Source organism: Amia ocellicauda, chromosome 21, assembly GCF_036373705.1.
Source record: "Amia ocellicauda isolate fAmiCal2 chromosome 21, fAmiCal2.hap1, whole genome shotgun sequence".
In the NCBI taxonomy this organism is placed as follows: domain Eukaryota; kingdom Metazoa; phylum Chordata; class Actinopteri; order Amiiformes; family Amiidae; genus Amia; species Amia ocellicauda.
The window spans coordinates 13,161,285-13,177,589 of record NC_089870.1 but is presented as its reverse complement, the minus strand read 5'-3'; the positions used below and the strand labels follow the sequence as shown (position 1 = coordinate 13,177,589).

Genomic DNA, 16,305 nt, shown 5'->3' with positions numbered 1-16,305 from the left:
TTTTGTTCTTGATAATCCTACGGGGCCTCTAAAATTAGACACAGTTGGGGTTTCAGCTTTTCATCCAGCCTTGCGCATAATGCGATCAAATACACCGAAAAAACAACATCTAGGCAATTATCACGTCACAATTATGTGTTCATGGTAAACACAACACCACCAATGTTATTCTATGTGGGCTTAGTTTATGGTTTATACGTTTTAATTAGTTTAAAGTGTAAACGGTACGAATTGCACGAAATGTAAGTTGTGCAGAAAAGCACCTGGTGCAGCGGAGTGCGCCGCGCTGACAGTCCGGCGCTGTAACCGAGACGACGCCGTCAACAGACAGCAGGGCGCTGGAGGGTCAGGATTTGCTCACTTGAAACTTCACAAAACCTCACAACTAGGTAAGAGATCTGAAATATACAAAAATGGAAACCGCCTTGCTGCTCTACAGACCTTTCAAATCAGCCTGAGTAATAAAGTACGAGATCGCTGATTGAACTTTCTCATGCAACCATTATGCGTGCGGGAAAGAGCGCTTTATGAAAAAAAGGACTGTCCTTAGTAGAGATTAAAACGATGCAACTGTGTGCTCATTTCAATGTACATGTTGTGTTTCTGTAGTCTCCACACCCATCATATGTGAAATGTTGTAAATTAAACTGTGAATATTGTTGTAATTGTTGTTGCCTTTTCTAGCATAAGCAAAGAAGTTACCCTGAAATCCCATGTCACTTCCAGCGTGTGGTCCTCTGCAGAAGTCCTGAGTGGATTGTCGTGTGGTTCCTGTCACTTTGGGGCCAATATTCATACTCCAATACTATACCAATACTCCTATTCATTCCGCACACCGTAGGCACAATGGACAGTCTAAGTACTGACACCCTCCACAACCGGAGACACGAGCGCCAATACCTGCAGCTCCTGCACAGTGCCTCCTTGGCCCTCTCTTTCTCCCAGGATGTGGTAAAGGACAGGGGTCCAGACAGCCTTCCTTACAGTCAGACTGACTTCCGCTGGCTCTTTGATCCACCTGGTCTTTTAGCACCCACAGTAAAGGTCAAAGGTTGTACACAGAAACGAGCGGCTCTCAAAAACAAGATGTGTCTTGCGTCTGCTCCAGAGGATCAGAGGGAGTCAAATACAGGAAGAGCAAACACATCCACCAAAGTCACTCTTCAACTCCCGCCATTGTTCTCAACAGAGCTACCTGCCTGCCCAGTCAAGAAGAAAGATCCACTCTTGCTTCAGTCTGACCACAGGGGTGTCTTCAGGCACACCAAGGTCCGGGGATCAGGGGAGAAGGCAGGTGTTCTTGGTTCACTGAAGGATACAGTCTCAGAGAAGCAGGTGGATAGTGCAAACACTCACCAGTGGGACGAGTTTGTGTTGAAGAAGCTGACCAAGACCACCGCTCAGTGGATAGTGAGTCAGCAGGTGCCAGGGCAGTCTGGGAACAAAGCCCGGCTGCAGAGCCTGCTGAAGGAACAGTATGGGTCTGTCAGCGTCACCGATCTGGTCCATGAGGAACCCATGAGTGAGAAGGACTTCCGCAGCTACCAGGACCGGCCCAGACAGGAGCCAGAGCAGCCGACTGTGGAGAGCACCAAACCTGAAACACCTCTTCCAGTATACTACAGGCAAGTGATTCCCTTTCATATTATAGAACATTTTTCCTATTGCAATGGATTGAGGATGACTTGAGGATCTGGACACTCAAATGCTCCATTTGTCGGCTCCAGGGTGCCTGGGTTTTACCTGCCTCCCGCCCATCCCGGTGAGCCTGAGGGGAAGAACCAAACTGCAGACAACCTGATAGTGAAAACCCTGGAGCTCCCACAGCCTCCCCGCCTGCAGGACAGCCTGAACCCCCGGGCAGGCAGACATGTCTATCACACTGAGAACGCCTTCGAACAAGAGCTCTACTCTGGTAAACAAATTTAGTGGAATCAATCACAATTTTCTGTATAATTCCCTCATGTACATTAATCAAAATCAGTTTTCCATTTTTCATATAGGGGAAGCAAAATCTGTATTTAAACCCGTGCATTTCACTGCCCTGGTTTTATTTGTTTGCAGGGATCTCCAGCCAGGTGCACCAGCGGGATGAGAGGCAGAGGGACCGGATAATCATGGAGAACAACTCAGAATACCAGAAACACCTCCAGGACCGCCTGCCCCTTTGCCCTGAGGAGTGGAGCAAAATGGGAGCAGCAGACACTTCCTTCAAAACTACAGGTCAGGGGACACCCTCATTGCTGCTTGAGATCTAAAACCTCTAGTCACAAAGTAAATGCCCCCATCGTTTACAACCATCCTAATTCATTTTATTTGGCCAGATGGACAAACCTATAAAGACCTACAGTCCAGTACTTTCCAGACAACAAACCGTAACTTACGGATTGTGTTTGACCAAGTTATCTCCTTCATGCATGGTCATGATGGGCATGCTTATTACGGGAAGAGGCTGGAGGCTTGGCTTTTAAAAAGTTATGCATTGCTCAGGCAACCTTGCACCCAAGTGCCAACCTTCACATCCACACACTTGCCTCACCTCTATGACACATCCCTCTACGACAACTCCCCACACAGTGGTTGTGAAGACAGAGAAAGGGGCCGTCCGCTGGGTGCGTCTGCCCAGCCCAGCTGACTACGCCACAGAGAGAGGGCTGAGACCCCCGGACTACAGCAGCCAGGACACCCACATACGCCGACACCAGCCCGAGTACTACCCCCCACGGGAGCTCCAGTCCCTGCGGTATATGGTGGAGGAGTGGAGGAAGGCTTGGAAAATCGGTGGGTTGCATCTTTATATTCCTGTCTCTTACATTCTCTGTCGGCCCCTTTCAATTAAATATTATATTTACCCACATGTTCTTAAATCTGATACAGAAGTTTCTTCCAAGCCTTTAAAGTCATATGTAGTCAAAGGGAGTCACTACTAAAACCACTCCTTGACCCATAGCTGAGAGCCTGTTGATTATTGGACATCCTGAAGCCTGTATTTTGTCAAACGCTACCCCTTAGTGGCCCGCTGGCAGAATGTGACCATCGAGGGGCTGAAGAGGGACCTCACTGACCTGCATGATCATGTGCGATTCACTGCCATAGCAACTTGTGCCTCCGGGGCAGTGAACAGGCCAAGTGAGGACTCCAATGACACAGGTTAGCCACCCCCTCCAACCAGCACATTTTAAATGGGATAATTCACAGGCTCTATGCATCTCAGAGCCTCCCATCTCTCCTTTCAGCCCAGTTTGGGAGGCCCCTGGATATCCAGGCTGTGCCAGAGGAGTTGCAGCCCCTCCTGACAGCCACACTGGATGACCCCAGCGAGAAAGTGCGGCTGGCAGCTGCCCTATGTCAGAGCGCCATGGGGACGCCTAACAAACAGGCAAGGGAGATCTTGTACAGCACACTGCAACAGGGTATGAGGAGACCATTGTCTGGATGTGCTTTCAGGATTTGGAACCACAGCTTGTGATGTGAAAAAAAAAAATCTCACTGAAAATCTCACTGATGTACAGGTGCTCTCCTAGACCCCTTTGGAACAAGGGGTTTTATATTATTAAAAAATCTAAAATAAGGAATGTTTATTAATAATAATTTGAGCTGTGGCTTTTATATGATGTGCTTCTTAAGTAATAATGAATCAAATGGTTAGAATGTTAAAAAGTAAAATAAAAGATGCAATACGTAGAGTAACAGACGGAGGTTGTGTTTGAGATTTGGCAGGAGCGAGCGCAGACAGCTGGGCAGCCGCGCAGTGCTTGGCTCTGGAGGGAGAGGCCAGCGCAGCGGTCATTGGGAGGCTCCTCTCACAGCTCAAAGAAGGAGAGGCGCCCAGTGACAGGGAGCAGAGCACCGCCCTCCTGGCCCGCCTCAGCACACACACCGTGCGTACCTCCCTGCAGTCTGTCTGCTCCTTGCATTTAATCTCCCATTGCCACAGGATTTATTGCTGTTCAGTGTACTGTGTGACCTTGACTAAGAGGCTGACTTTGCAGTTCTTCACGATATGTGCCGATTCATTCTCAGCATTCGGTTTAGGGGAAATGCTTTGCAATTGCATCTTAATGGTTTTGCTTTAGCAGCTATGGCAGAGTCTGAAGTCGTTTTAGGTTTCTCTGTATGGCAGGTTCATAACAGTAGGATTCTCAGTGAATTTATAAATATATTCTCATTTCCCTGGTTAAAGTGGGTCAGATACTGTAGTTAACAGCATTTTGGATGTAACATTTGAAAAGCAATTAAACAAACAAAAAAAATTACAATCAAACTGAATCAGACACTGATGTTCAAATGTTTCCCTGTTCTCCCTTAGACTCTAGTGCGCTCCCTGCTGGCTGAGGAGCTGAACAGTGGGAACTGGATGAACAGAGTCCTGGCTTGTGACACGATCTCTCAACTCAATGGGCCAATCAACAAGGTATGGACCAAAAAAGCCCATATGCTCAGTAGTTAAGTAACAACAAGTAATGTATGCCTGCACAGAAAACCCTTCAGAGAAGTATTTTAACCCCTTAAGACCTTGTGTCCATCACAATGGACATCACATGGTAGCTTGTATTTTTTTTGCTTCTGTAGAAGTTAACACCCCTTACATGGCAAAGTATAGAATATTATGGCCTCGTTTTATTCACATTTATAGATATTGGTTGCAAGATGTAATAGTTTTAATATAATATTTAAAGATTTAACTTATTAATTAAACATTAATATAAAATGTTTGATTGCAAGTTTTTACACAGGATTTTTTCAAATATTGTCATCATTACAATGGACAGTATGTTGGAAACCTTGTTATTGCACTCAGTTCTCCAGTACTGATGAATTACCTTACTACTATAAAAATGGTACATCAGAAAAAGAAAATAACTTGATCAAATAAAATAAATAAATAAAAATAATAAAATAAAATAATAAGGAATAAAATAACCTCACACAGTACCGAAACTATAGTGCAGTCTATTGACCTCACACTGTACAGTAACTATAGTGCAGTCTAATGATCTCACACTGTACAGTAACTATAGTGCAGTCTAATGACCTCCCACTGTACAGTAACTATAGTGCAGTCTATTGACCTCACTGTACAGTAACTATTCTGCAGTCTATTGACCTCACACTGTACAGTAACTATAGTGCAGTCTAATGATCTCACACTGTACAGTAACTATAGTGCAGTCTAATGACCTCACACTGTACAGTAACTATAGTACAGTCTAATGACCTCACACTGTGCAGTAACTATAGTGCAGTCTAATGATCTCACACTGTACAGTAACTATAGTGCAGTCTAATGACCTCCCACTGTACAGTAACTATAGTGCAGTTTAATGAACTCACACTGTATTGTAACTATAGTGCAGTCTAATGATCTCACACTCTACAGTAACTATAGTGCAGTCTAATGATCTCACACTGTACAGTAACTATAGTGCAGTCTAATGACCTCACACTGTACAGTAACTATAGTGCAGTCTAATGATCTCACACTGTACAGTAACTATAGTGCAGTCTAATGACCTCACACTGTACAGTAACTATAGTGCAGTCTAATGATCTCACACTCTACAGTAACTATAGTGCAGTCTAATGATCTCACACTGTACAGTAACTATAGTGCAGTCTAATGACCTCACACTGTACAGTAACTATAGTGCAGTCTAATGATCTCACACTCTACAGTAACTATAGTGCAGTCTAATGATCTCACTGTACAGTAACTATAGTGCAGTCTAATGATCTCACACTGTACAGTAACTATAGTGCAGTCTATTGACCTCACACTGTACAGTAACTATAGTACAGTCTAATGACCTCACACTGTACAGTAACTATAGTGCAGTCTAATGACCTCACACTGTACAGTAACTATAGTGCAGTCTAATGACCTCACACTGTACAGTAACTATAGTCCAGTCTAATAACCTCACAATGTACCGTAACTATAGTGCTATATATGATGCTATCATATGAGGTTGGTAATTGGTATCTTAAAACAGTATGGAACGATGTCAATTGAAATGGACAAAAAGTTTAACAATTAAAAAGTATTGATAAAACATTTGTTTTTTATTCAGTCTCATTTCTGGTTGCATTAAAGATAAGAAAAATGCATTGCTGGAACATAATTCACATACCCCTCTTACATATGTTGTGCTTGTGAATCAAACATAATGAATGGTTCTTAAATACATATTTTGAAATATTTATATTAATAGATTAACCTATAATATTGTACAGAAACCTCCATAAACACAAATGATCACTTTATACATTTCATTTGTAGTTACTTTTTCCTTTGTAGAATAGATTGCGTTACATCGCTGTTGTGCATTGTGTTGATCAATTTGTGGTGTTTTAGGACATTACTAATAAGCTGACGTTCCTGATGTGGAATGACTGGAACTACAGAGTGCGCCAGGCTGCTGCCCAAGCATTGGGGAAGAAAGGCATGGGCAGGGAAGTGCACGATGAACTGAGGTATTACCTGAGCCTGGGTCTGTCCTGGGCTGGTCAGGGGAAGGAATTTCTTCACAACACTATTTTGTGTCAGGAGAAATCTCATTTATCTAATCTGGACTGTTTTCAATAATTGCTTCAGGGTGAAGCTGGAGGAAGGTCCCCCCTGCTGGCGAGTGGAGGCACTGTCTCTCCTCGCCAAGTTGGAGATCATGACTGCGAAGCTCCTCCCGGCGTTCCTGCGCTGTCTCAGAGACGACTTTGTGGCTGTGCGCAAACAGGCCTGCCTCACAGCGTCTGCACTCTGCATAAAGGATGAGCTGGTGAGGGCAAGGGAGGAGTCCAAGGCAAACCTCACAGCAGGAACCCAAGAGAGAAGAAATGTTTTAAAAGTCGTTTTTTCTTTCTCTCTTAGGTTGTAAATGAGCTGATTCGTTTGATGCAAACTGACCCTATATGGGAAGTTAAAGTCAGAGCAATCAATGGTAAGATAACAAGGGGGATATTGGGGAAAGTATTTTCTTCTTAAAACCCAATTGGAGTGTACCTGTCAGCATGTAAAAACAGCCAATTTCTGTATTTTCTCACAGATAAATTTAGTGTTCTGTTTAGAATAATGGTTTGCTGCAAAATGCATGACATATGAACTAGTGGTACCGACATACATCCCTCTCTCCTTGGACAGCCCTGGGGAAAACTGGGTACCTAACCCCTGCCCTCCAGAAATACCTTCTCTGGGCTTTGCACCACGAGGAGGAGACAGAGGTCCGCATTGCCTCCTGTGATGCCATCAAAGCCCTGGGTCTGAGCGGGCCCAAGATCCAGCACTTCCTACAGGAGCGCCTTGTCCTCGAGTCCAACACCCTGGTACAGAGGTAGGGATCAGCGATGCAGGTGCACAAGTCTTCGTTTTATTACATTCTACATACCCTGCAGGGTGAAAGATGCCTTTTCTTACTGTAATGATTTTTTTAATTAATAATGTTCATTATAAAAGAATTACTAGTCTTAAGTTACTAATGCTCGGCTGTCTCTGCAGGAAAATTGAACACATTTTGAAAAGCCATGGCTTGAGCCTCGATGCTGACAGGGATATGGTGACCAAGATCAAGGAACAGGTAACTCCTCCCTACACTTGGAACAGAACTGAAAAAACTGACTCATACATATAGAGTCGGCCGTCTGCCCGTCTGAACATCATCTCCTCTGCACCCTCCAGGTGGACAGGCTGTGCACTAAGCGTGTCATCACCCAGAAGCTGCTCATGCTGGAGGAGCTAGAGGACAGTCTCCTGCAGCAGAGACGACACTTCCACCGGGGGTCCCAGCCAGGCGCCCTGCTCACACCCCCGGACATGCCCGGGCTGCTGGAGGCCTACTACATGGGTCAGTACCTGTTTTAAAAGTGAACTGCAAGACTTCAGTGAAAACAATGTAGTCCGGCTTCAAACAAGCAAGTGGAAACAAAACTTTCCATTTGTCTTTCAGATCGTAATCGCCCCCTGTCCACATCCCAGCTGTCTGAAACAGTGTGGTCCACTGATGAAGCCGAGATGCAGGTAAACCTTCTATTTTCATCTTTCTTTTTGTTCGCAGTTACAGCCATGATATACGCGTTTGCTTCTGACAATGAGGCTCTCTTGGAGACTTGTTAAACTTTTTTTGATAAGATCCATTAGGGAAACAGAATTCGATTATTTTACCTTTTTAAGACGCCAAGCAGCTTTAGTTAAACAGTGAAGTGGAAGTCTAGGTAATATACTTTTTCTCTTTCAGTCGCTGTTAGATTCGTTCAGATCCTGCAGCTCAGCAACAGGTGGCACTACAGCTGCGACACAGGGACGCCTCACCCTTGCATCACATGAGAAGACACCAATACTAGCAACACAATTAAACTCCCAGCCAGTTGACAACATGGAGGAAACATGTGACAGAGACATGAATCAGGGCACTCCAAACAAATCAAATGCTGATTCCACAGGTGGCTCTGCCCAGCAGTCACGTGTTGTTCAGGATGACCTACAGCAATCAAACCTGGCACAAATAAAGGAATCATCTGACAGTTCAGTGAAGGAGAATTTAAACAGAGTAAAGGGAGGAGTAAGTCATTAGAAAGGGTCTTGTAGCTCAGCCAAGTATGACAATGTAATGAATTTATTTTTAAATAGGATATATACAAAACATTTGAAAAACAAATGGATACAAACTATGAAATACTGTAAACTCTGAATTTGCAAGAATGCAGAAATTATATCTTGCAAGGTAATTAATCTCTTTTGAAATAAATATTTATAAACAGGCACTAAATATGTCAGAAAGTTTAATGCAAGCAGTTGTTCAGAAAATGTATGAATAGAAAGGCAAATAACTATTTAGTGGACTGTATCTGCCTTGAAAAACTCAATATTTCAATCTTATGTTTAACTAAATTCTATCCATTAAAACTGGGAGTGCTGAATATGGTACATTTTGTGTTCTCAGTTTTGTGCTGGCGATCATTCATGGGTGTTCACCTGCAGATCCTTCCAGTCCAGAACTTGCTTGTACAGCTCCTCTACTTCTGCTACCATGGACAGGAGCTGAGCAAGAGCATGATCCTATGGGAGGGAAAGTTACTGATTCAACAGAACGGTAGAACACTACAAAAAAAAAAACTATTTAACATAAAATCAGTATCCACAATATCTGCCATGCATTGGAATTATGAGATCACTTGTATAATGAAGACTGTGAACTCCAGAGAATGAAAAAAACGATAAAAGCACATTTTAACATTTGTATTTTGCAGAAAATGTCTAGTGCGCTTTGTGTTAAATGTATGCACTTACCAAATTGGTCATTGATGGTCCAATGGTGGGAATAGAGCGCGTGGCCTTCACGCTGCTCTCTAAGGTCTCTATGAAGTTGGCCGCCATGCTCAAAATCTGCACCACATACCTAAACGAGAGAGAGACTAACATCAGTGGCCATTTTACTTGAGCTATACCCATACATTTCAACACTCACACTAAAACCTGAAATAGTAATGACATGGACTTCATATTTCTAATGTGCCAATGGTTTGGTTTTTAAATCCCAGTGGATAAACAGATATGTCAGAGCTTTTCTTCGCCTCTGAAAAGACAGAAGTGAATATCTGGACAGTTCCAGCCAAAACCTTGAGTAAGAGTCATAGCTATACTTGCCTGTGCAGGTTGGCCTCGATGGGCAGATTCTGTTGGCAGAGTGGCTTCATCAGTCTTTGGCGAAGACTCCTCTGTTCTCGCAGAACCTCCTGCAGATGAGTAGTGAACTGCTGGATAGCCTCAAACTTCTGTGCTGGAGAGACAATGTTTCCCATCAGTCTGATTGAGGTTGTAGTGATACACAGAACACCTTTTTCCCTGCAATCCTCCATTTATAGAAAAACTTTAATGACAAAGGTGTCTACACCTAATATGAATATAATCTAATTGAATATGAAATTGTACCACCAAAACAGGAAAACAGCTTTAATTGTCATAAAGAATGTCTCAAGTTAATCTGATGTCACTTCTAACTATTCATCCATCCATCTTCTGGTGAGGGTCGATCCTGGCAGGCATAGGGCGCAAGGCAGGAATACACCCAGGATGGGACGCCAGGCCATCGCTGGGCAACACACACACACACATACATACCGAGCAATTTAGGGTGGCCAATTAACCTAACCTGCATGTCTTTGGACGGTGGGAGGAAACCGGAGTGCCACGCAGAGAAAACCCATGCGGACACGAGGAGAACATGCAAACTCCACACAGACAGGCACCCCGAGCCGGGACTTGAACCTGGGACCCCTGGAGCTGTGAGGCAGCAGCGCTAACCACTTTTATTATTTTATAAGCTGCCCACTTCTAACTATTCAGAAACTCAAAAAAGAATTATTGCAAGTCTCCTGGCAGAGAACTTTTTGTAATGTCACTTACCCAGGTAAAAGCAGTGGGTAACGTCTGCACCTTCCCTTTCTAGCTGCAAGAGCTCCACCTCCAAGCTTTTCTGACACCAAGAAACAAGGGAAATAGAATCGTGATTTCTTTATTTTTATAAATAGGCAATTTTAACATCTGAGTAAAGAAAAGCAGAATTCTTCAAGAGAGCACATACACAGGGATTTTAAACAAATACTTTTCGTTAATTCAGGACAGATGGTAGCAATTACCTCGTCAATTTCACGTCTCATGGCTGCAGCTTGTTCAGCCTCCAGGAGGTGAGGAGAGAACACATTTGTGTCCCTTGGGATAGATTCGAGGTTCTCCTGAAAGAGGACATTGAAGGTGAGAAAGGACAGACTTGTTATTTGTACAAAGTTCAATTGGTTTGGAAGGTAAAACAGTAGGGACGTAATACGTGACTTCTAAAACAGACCAAACAATGTATGGTCAAAAATAACAAGCTATCTATATTAACACTTATGATCTTAGGGAAGAAAAATGATGTAGCTTAATTACAGATGATTTCACCCACTCACCTCAGACAGCGCCCCGGAAGCCACACATCTGGCCAACAGCTGGGCCGCTGCTGTCACAGAATAGGGTGCCGGATCCCAGGGGTTCATCTTGGAGTGGATGAACTCTCAATGTTTGTAGAAAAGATAATTCTGATGACAATTAATGTATTGTTTATTATGATAAGGAAGCTGATGTGCACAATATTTTGTATATGTATTCAGATGTAGGCTGTTATCGTAGGTACATACATAAGTAGGCTATAGGCTACGTACATATATGTTGCTGAGCATCTAAACAGCAAATATATGAAAATAGGTCATATGTATTACTAAGGTTCTTTTAAAAATACATTTTACAGCACCGACATCAACCCCAAATATAAAACTACAGTCTACATTTATCTGAATACCGATATTTTGTTTGTACTATTCCTGTGTTAATGGTAAAGTGTTAAAGTCAAGCAGACAAGTGACATTACACGCACACAGACAAACCAATTCACGAGATTTAGTATCTTGTGTTACATCAAATATACAGGTTCATTATCTTTTAATGGAACAAAATAAAATAATCTTACCTCTACGATGTTACTTTCTTGTTCGTGATTCCATGTAACTTTAAACTATCCCGCCTCTTTCCGCGCTTACCGATGACGTAAGCACGACTTGGTGATGTGGTCGCGTTCGTGTCGCGCAGAATTTCGCAGTTCTGCGCAGGTCTGCGCTGCTCCACCAATGGGATCTCAGATCTGCGCATAAGTGCGGGAATTGCGCTACAAGAAAGCGACCTACCTCGTCTTAAGGTTAATTAGGTAATTATATAGCTTTATATATCATTTTAAACAGTGTAATTTGTTTAGCAAATTAGTGTTACTTTTATGTTTGCTGTATTGTTCTCCTATAGTTGGAACTGATGTAAACAACACATCGCCATTTTCCCCTCTTGTGGGTTCGGGGTAAAACTAGCAGAGCAGAGAAAGCATCCTATTCAGTACTCTGACTGTTACAATCCGGATCAATGTAATTAGCTATTATACTTAACGTTACATTAAAATATTTACTTGCCATACTAGTTCTAAAGATAACACGAGTGCATGCTATTAGACTGCGTTTTCTTAAAAAAGGTGCAACGTTTTCACGATCCCTTAAATAAAAGTACAACAACGAATGCATAATTGAAATGGGGAGATTTCAGTAGAGTTTGCAGATTATGTAACTGATTTATAACAAGCATGTTTTCACAACTATACGATCTTATATGTTTCTGTATATGAACTTTTTAAACACCCGCTGGGGAAATCGCTGCTTGATTTGGTTGTCATTAAACATGGCCGCCCGGTGGGGCCGGACTAACCCATTTCCTTTCGTCAGCAACTTGTTCTGTTGCTTTTTCCGGGAGATTAAAAGCACGGTATCCCTTTAGCTTCCGATCTGCTCTGCTGCTCTCCACCAACTGATCAGCTTTTATTTCAATTAAACACAAATCGAGCATAACAATAACGCGTGGGAATAACACGTAAACGTGGCTTTTTACAAAACATTTCAATCAAACGTCTGAACTGTAAGTAAACCATTGCAGTTGTTATTATTCAATATCAATGATCCCAATGCGATTTATTTGGGGATTAGTGTCTGCTGTGATTCTCACATCTTCTGTTCGTGCCAGGAAAGAAAGGATGTCGGATCATTTGATAAATAACTTATTTCTGTGGAGTGCCTGGCTTTACTGACACTGAACAATGTAGCGATCTTGTACTTGAGTTAATCCCAATGATATAACGCTTATATAATAATAATAAACTGGATTAGCTTTCGTGCTGAATGAAAACAGTTTTCATGCACAAGTCTCAACAGCTAGGATGCTTATGTGTTCCTCAGTTGTTACGAGATGTTTTCTGTTTGACCATGCCATCCTGGAGAAGTGCTCACATTATTTTCAATATGCAAGCTGGTACTTCACTGTATAAAGTTCATTTCTGATTTGACGAGACAAAAGGAGTATTTTTTGTGTGCATGCTAAGATTGATTACAGAGAGAAAAGGCCTGGCTGAAGGAGCAAGACCGCAACAAGTCTAGATCTGGTGTATTGTGTTTTTCAGCTACTCCCAGACACGTGATTTTCCAGCAGATTTCCTGGAAGTGTTCCGGGACAGTGAGGAAGTCAGTAGGAGAAAAGTAGAGGAGGACTGCTGTGCGGGGAGAACCAGTGGGCTGCTGCCTCCGGAGGGGTGGCCGGTGTGGGAGTGACAGCGGGGGGCAAGGATGGGGAACAGCGCCCTGAAGGCTCACCTTGAGACCTCCCAGAAGACGGGGGTGTTTCAGCTCACAGGCAAGGGCCTACCCGAGGTGCATAAGCTACATCCATCTGTTTTCCTCCTCCCTCGCTCTGTCTCCTCCCGTTTGTTTACTGATGCAGCAGTTGGGGTTAGATGGCAAATGACAACAGAGGTGCTGATCTCATCCAGCTGACTGAGGCGTGCCCGTTTGACGCCAACTTGTGCTTATCTCAACCTTTACAAATAGGCCTGAAGGTTGAAAGGGATTTGATTTTGAAAATAAGGTATTGTCCTGCTCTAACATGGACCGCTATGTCAAAGATGGAGAGAGAATGGGGAATAATGTCAAAGTCTCTAATAATAACTTTCTCTATTGTATCCCAAGGTTCTTCAGATAGAGGTGTTTCTTTTCCTGTTAAATTCGGTTTTCTACACTTTGGCCTTTGTGTTTGGAGCCGAGTGTCAGATATTCCTGTAGCAGTCTCCAGTAGCAACTGCTCTCTTGAGTGTTATTGCACTTAGCAGTCATCCCACACACTGCATTATTAAAAACCCAAAAGAGATTTGTGCACACAGTCAGAGACGCCCACTTGGGTTGTGAATATTTTACAGTGTGTGTAGCAGGTTCCCGAAGAATAAAGTCTTCTACTTAGCCTTTGCAAAATAGTGTTTAAAGCCACACATTTACATAACCAGCTACTTAATCCGCCAATAAAATGTTAAAAACTGCACCTGATACACGGTCTTATCTCTTTCTGCTTCATGGGAGACCTCTCCCGGTTCCGTGTAGCACTTTGTCACTGTCTTGGCCGATGTATTTCAGTTTCCGGAAGACCTCCAAAGCCTGTCTAGCAACCTACGGACAGTAGATCTCTCCAACAACAAGATCGAAGTCTTACCCCCCTTTATTGGGATCTTCCTCAGCCTCAAGAGCCTCACCCTCAACTGCAACAAACTCAGTAAGAGACTCGAGTGGGGGATTGTCCTTCGCAACAGGGAGTTTTAACATGCTATTTTTATGGTGGAGTTTGAAAATTGTGCTATGTAGAGTTTTTTCTGTGTTTATTCCTAGCATGTCTCCCAGAGGAGATTGGGAAACTGAAGAAGCTGGAGACCCTGCACCTCAACGGGAACCAGCTGCAGAGACTGCCGGCGTCTATGGGACAGCTGAAGGCACTACGCACCCTGGGCCTCTCTGGGAACCGCTTTCGAGAGTTCCCTGGCAATCTGGGCACCCTCCGCCACCTGGACCTGTTAGACTTGTCCAAGAATCACATCCAGGCTGTGCCAGAAGAGGTGGCCTCCCTACAGGTCATTGAGTTGAACCTCAATCAGAACCAGGTAGGACGCTGAACCAGAGCCCATTACTGAGATCAAATAAACTGACCAGGAACAGAGAACAGAGTGTGGTGTGTCTGAACATGAACCAGACTAGAAACTAATCTCTCCTGAACAGGACCAGATCATCGAATGAACCATCCCCAACCTGATAGCAGGACTTGATCATTGTGTGTTTGTGAAATAACATAACTTCTTACAGTTCATTGAATTGGACGGAATAAGGGTTTTACACTAGAGGGAAAGATCGACGGGAAATCCATATCGATTCACCATTTGAAAGAGGTGATCTAGATTCTCCTGTATTTAGATCTCGGCGGTGTCCCCAGAAGTATCGAAGTGCCAGCGGCTGAAGGTGCTGCGGCTGGAGGAGAACTGCCTGGAGCTGTCCTCACTGCCGCCATCCATCCTGACCGAGTCCCAGGTGTCCCTTCTCGCTCTGGAAGGGAATCTCTTCGAGGTGAAGAAGATCTGGGATATGGAAGGATATGACAAGGTGACTGTCCTGTTTCTAAATGAACATATTACCAATGTGTGTGCTTGTGTGTTTCATTGTGAATGGTGCATGTGCTACTGTCTAAGCTCTCTCTGCTCATTCTGCAGTACATGGAGCGCTTCACTGCGACCAAGAAGAAATTCGCCTGAGCGGCACGAGGTGTTTCCAAAGCGGTGAGGTTTACGGCCGGGATTCCACTACACCTGCCAATCACAGGAGGTCAGGCTGAACGGGATTGGCTGATCCCACAGTGACATCCCGGGACTGGGAGCTGGTTTGGCTGCCCAGAGGACTGAAGGCTACTACAATAGCAGAGACTATTGGGATTTTTCAGACAGTACTGCATGGGCTGTGTATAGTTTTGAATAATTCTTCACCACATCATGTGTTCGCGCAGAGTGGGTCAATAAGATTAATCCTAGAGCCTTTATCATCTGTATCCATTTCTGGTGGAAGATCCAAATTGAAAACCATGTCATTCTGCAAACAATTGATCCCTTTTTGTAAAATTATTATTACAAAATTCAAACACATATGGGCTTATAGAGGGTCAGATTGATGTTTTTGAGGTGTTGAAAATAATAATAATTACTGCTCACTCTATGGAATAATTTTGCGTGTGTTTCATAAACAATAATGTCAAAAACATGTTGGTTATAAGATTCGCACTTGCATTCAGACCCTTTTTTATTTTTAATCATGTGTATATATGCATTTATATGTAGTGAGAGCTGGCTTTCTAACACCATCTAAAAACCACCATGTGTTTCAGGCTACATTGTTCTGTCCATTGTGCAATCTTCTGCCTCTCCGGGCTAATCACTACCCACTTAAATAATGTAAAGGATTACATTTATAGACCCATTTCTGCGCTTTTTAACATGATGGTTTATTCTGCTAACACTACATAAATTATAAAGTATTAGTTTCCGCATATTGCAATAATAAAACCTATTTTATAACCAAATGTCTGTTTCTGTACCAGTTTGATTTGGTGCTGTGGGACTTTTAGGGGATTTATAATTTCCCAATTGATTGCTTTACAGGGAATTGTATTTGGAGCTCCTTAAAAGTCGGTGACATTGGAAAACAAATGTGTGTGTAGAAATAGGTAGTATTTTAATATCTGTGACATTGCTTTGTGTGAATCTGCTACGGTGCAGGTGTTGTTTATTGTAGTCAAATACACCATGCCGATTTTGTTGAATGATTGGTTTTAGGTAGATTTCTTTGTGTATTTTATTTGATTTCATGATGAAAATGTATCTTGCCATCTTC

General features: G+C 43.1%; 3 protein-coding genes across 4 annotated transcripts; 2 read left to right on the top strand and 1 right to left on the bottom strand.

Moving 5' to 3' along the window:
• Nucleotides 1–686: 686 nt before the first annotated feature.
• On the top strand, nucleotides 687–8,107 carry heatr4 (HEAT repeat containing 4). The gene is made up of 15 exons (XM_066695043.1): nucleotides 687–1,625; nucleotides 1,728–1,915; nucleotides 2,065–2,223; nucleotides 2,578–2,781; nucleotides 3,013–3,150; nucleotides 3,237–3,413; nucleotides 3,712–3,881; nucleotides 4,310–4,414; nucleotides 6,356–6,474; nucleotides 6,596–6,776; nucleotides 6,869–6,938; nucleotides 7,139–7,328; nucleotides 7,493–7,571; nucleotides 7,673–7,838; nucleotides 7,941–8,107. Exons 1-15 carry the CDS (start codon nucleotides 847–849, stop codon nucleotides 8,105–8,107), a joined length of 2,892 nt encoding a protein of 963 aa, XP_066551140.1. The 5' UTR covers nucleotides 687–846.
• Nucleotides 8,108–8,588: 481 nt separating this feature from the next.
• Nucleotides 8,589–11,599, bottom strand: haus2 (HAUS augmin like complex subunit 2). Its single transcript, XM_066694195.1, has 7 exons — nucleotides 11,496–11,599; nucleotides 10,939–11,067; nucleotides 10,630–10,725; nucleotides 10,397–10,466; nucleotides 9,638–9,770; nucleotides 9,281–9,389; nucleotides 8,589–9,049 (listed from the first exon to the last, which is right to left on the bottom strand). Exons 2-7 carry the CDS (start codon nucleotides 11,023–11,025, stop codon nucleotides 8,948–8,950), a joined length of 597 nt encoding a protein of 198 aa, XP_066550292.1. The 5' UTR covers nucleotides 11,026–11,067; nucleotides 11,496–11,599; the 3' UTR covers nucleotides 8,589–8,947.
• A 38-nt stretch (nucleotides 11,600–11,637) lies between these two features.
• lrrc57 (leucine rich repeat containing 57) lies at nucleotides 11,638–15,994 on the top strand. 2 transcript variants are annotated; one of them, XM_066694194.1, is made up of 6 exons: nucleotides 11,638–11,729; nucleotides 13,017–13,263; nucleotides 14,017–14,152; nucleotides 14,266–14,534; nucleotides 14,842–15,027; nucleotides 15,135–15,994. In XM_066694194.1, exons 2-6 carry the CDS (start codon nucleotides 13,180–13,182, stop codon nucleotides 15,174–15,176), a joined length of 717 nt encoding a protein of 238 aa, XP_066550291.1. In that variant the 5' UTR covers nucleotides 11,638–11,729; nucleotides 13,017–13,179; the 3' UTR covers nucleotides 15,177–15,994. The 2 variants fall into 2 exon arrangements, with proteins under 2 accessions (XP_066550291.1, XP_066550290.1); XM_066694193.1 differs by lacking the exon at nucleotides 11,638–11,729 and adding an exon at nucleotides 12,105–12,478.
• The last annotated feature ends 311 nt before the right edge of the window (nucleotides 15,995–16,305 follow it).

Coding starts and splice junctions, on each gene's coding strand:
- heatr4 (XM_066695043.1), top strand. CDS start 847: ATGGACAGTCTAAGTACTGACACCCTCCACAACCGGAGACACGAGCGC. Junction 2,782..3,012: donor GAGGAAGGCTTGGAAAATCG/GTGGGTTGCATC, acceptor GCTACCCCTTAG/TGGCCCGCTGGCAGAATGTG. Junction 3,414..3,711: donor GTACAGCACACTGCAACAGG/GTATGAGGAGAC, acceptor GTTGTGTTTGAG/ATTTGGCAGGAGCGAGCGCA.
- haus2 (XM_066694195.1), bottom strand. CDS start 11,025: ATGAACCCCTGGGATCCGGCACCCTATTCTGTGACAGCAGCGGCCCAG. Junction 9,771..10,396: donor TACCCACTGCTTTTACCTGG/GTAAGTGACATT, acceptor TTGTCTCTCCAG/CACAGAAGTTTGAGGCTATC. Junction 9,390..9,637: donor ATCGAGGCCAACCTGCACAG/GCAAGTATAGCT, acceptor TCTCTCGTTTAG/GTATGTGGTGCAGATTTTGA.
- lrrc57 (XM_066694194.1), top strand. CDS start 13,180: ATGGGGAACAGCGCCCTGAAGGCTCACCTTGAGACCTCCCAGAAGACG. Junction 14,153..14,265: donor CCTCAACTGCAACAAACTCA/GTAAGAGACTCG, acceptor GTTTATTCCTAG/CATGTCTCCCAGAGGAGATT. Junction 14,535..14,841: donor TGAACCTCAATCAGAACCAG/GTAGGACGCTGA, acceptor TCCTGTATTTAG/ATCTCGGCGGTGTCCCCAGA.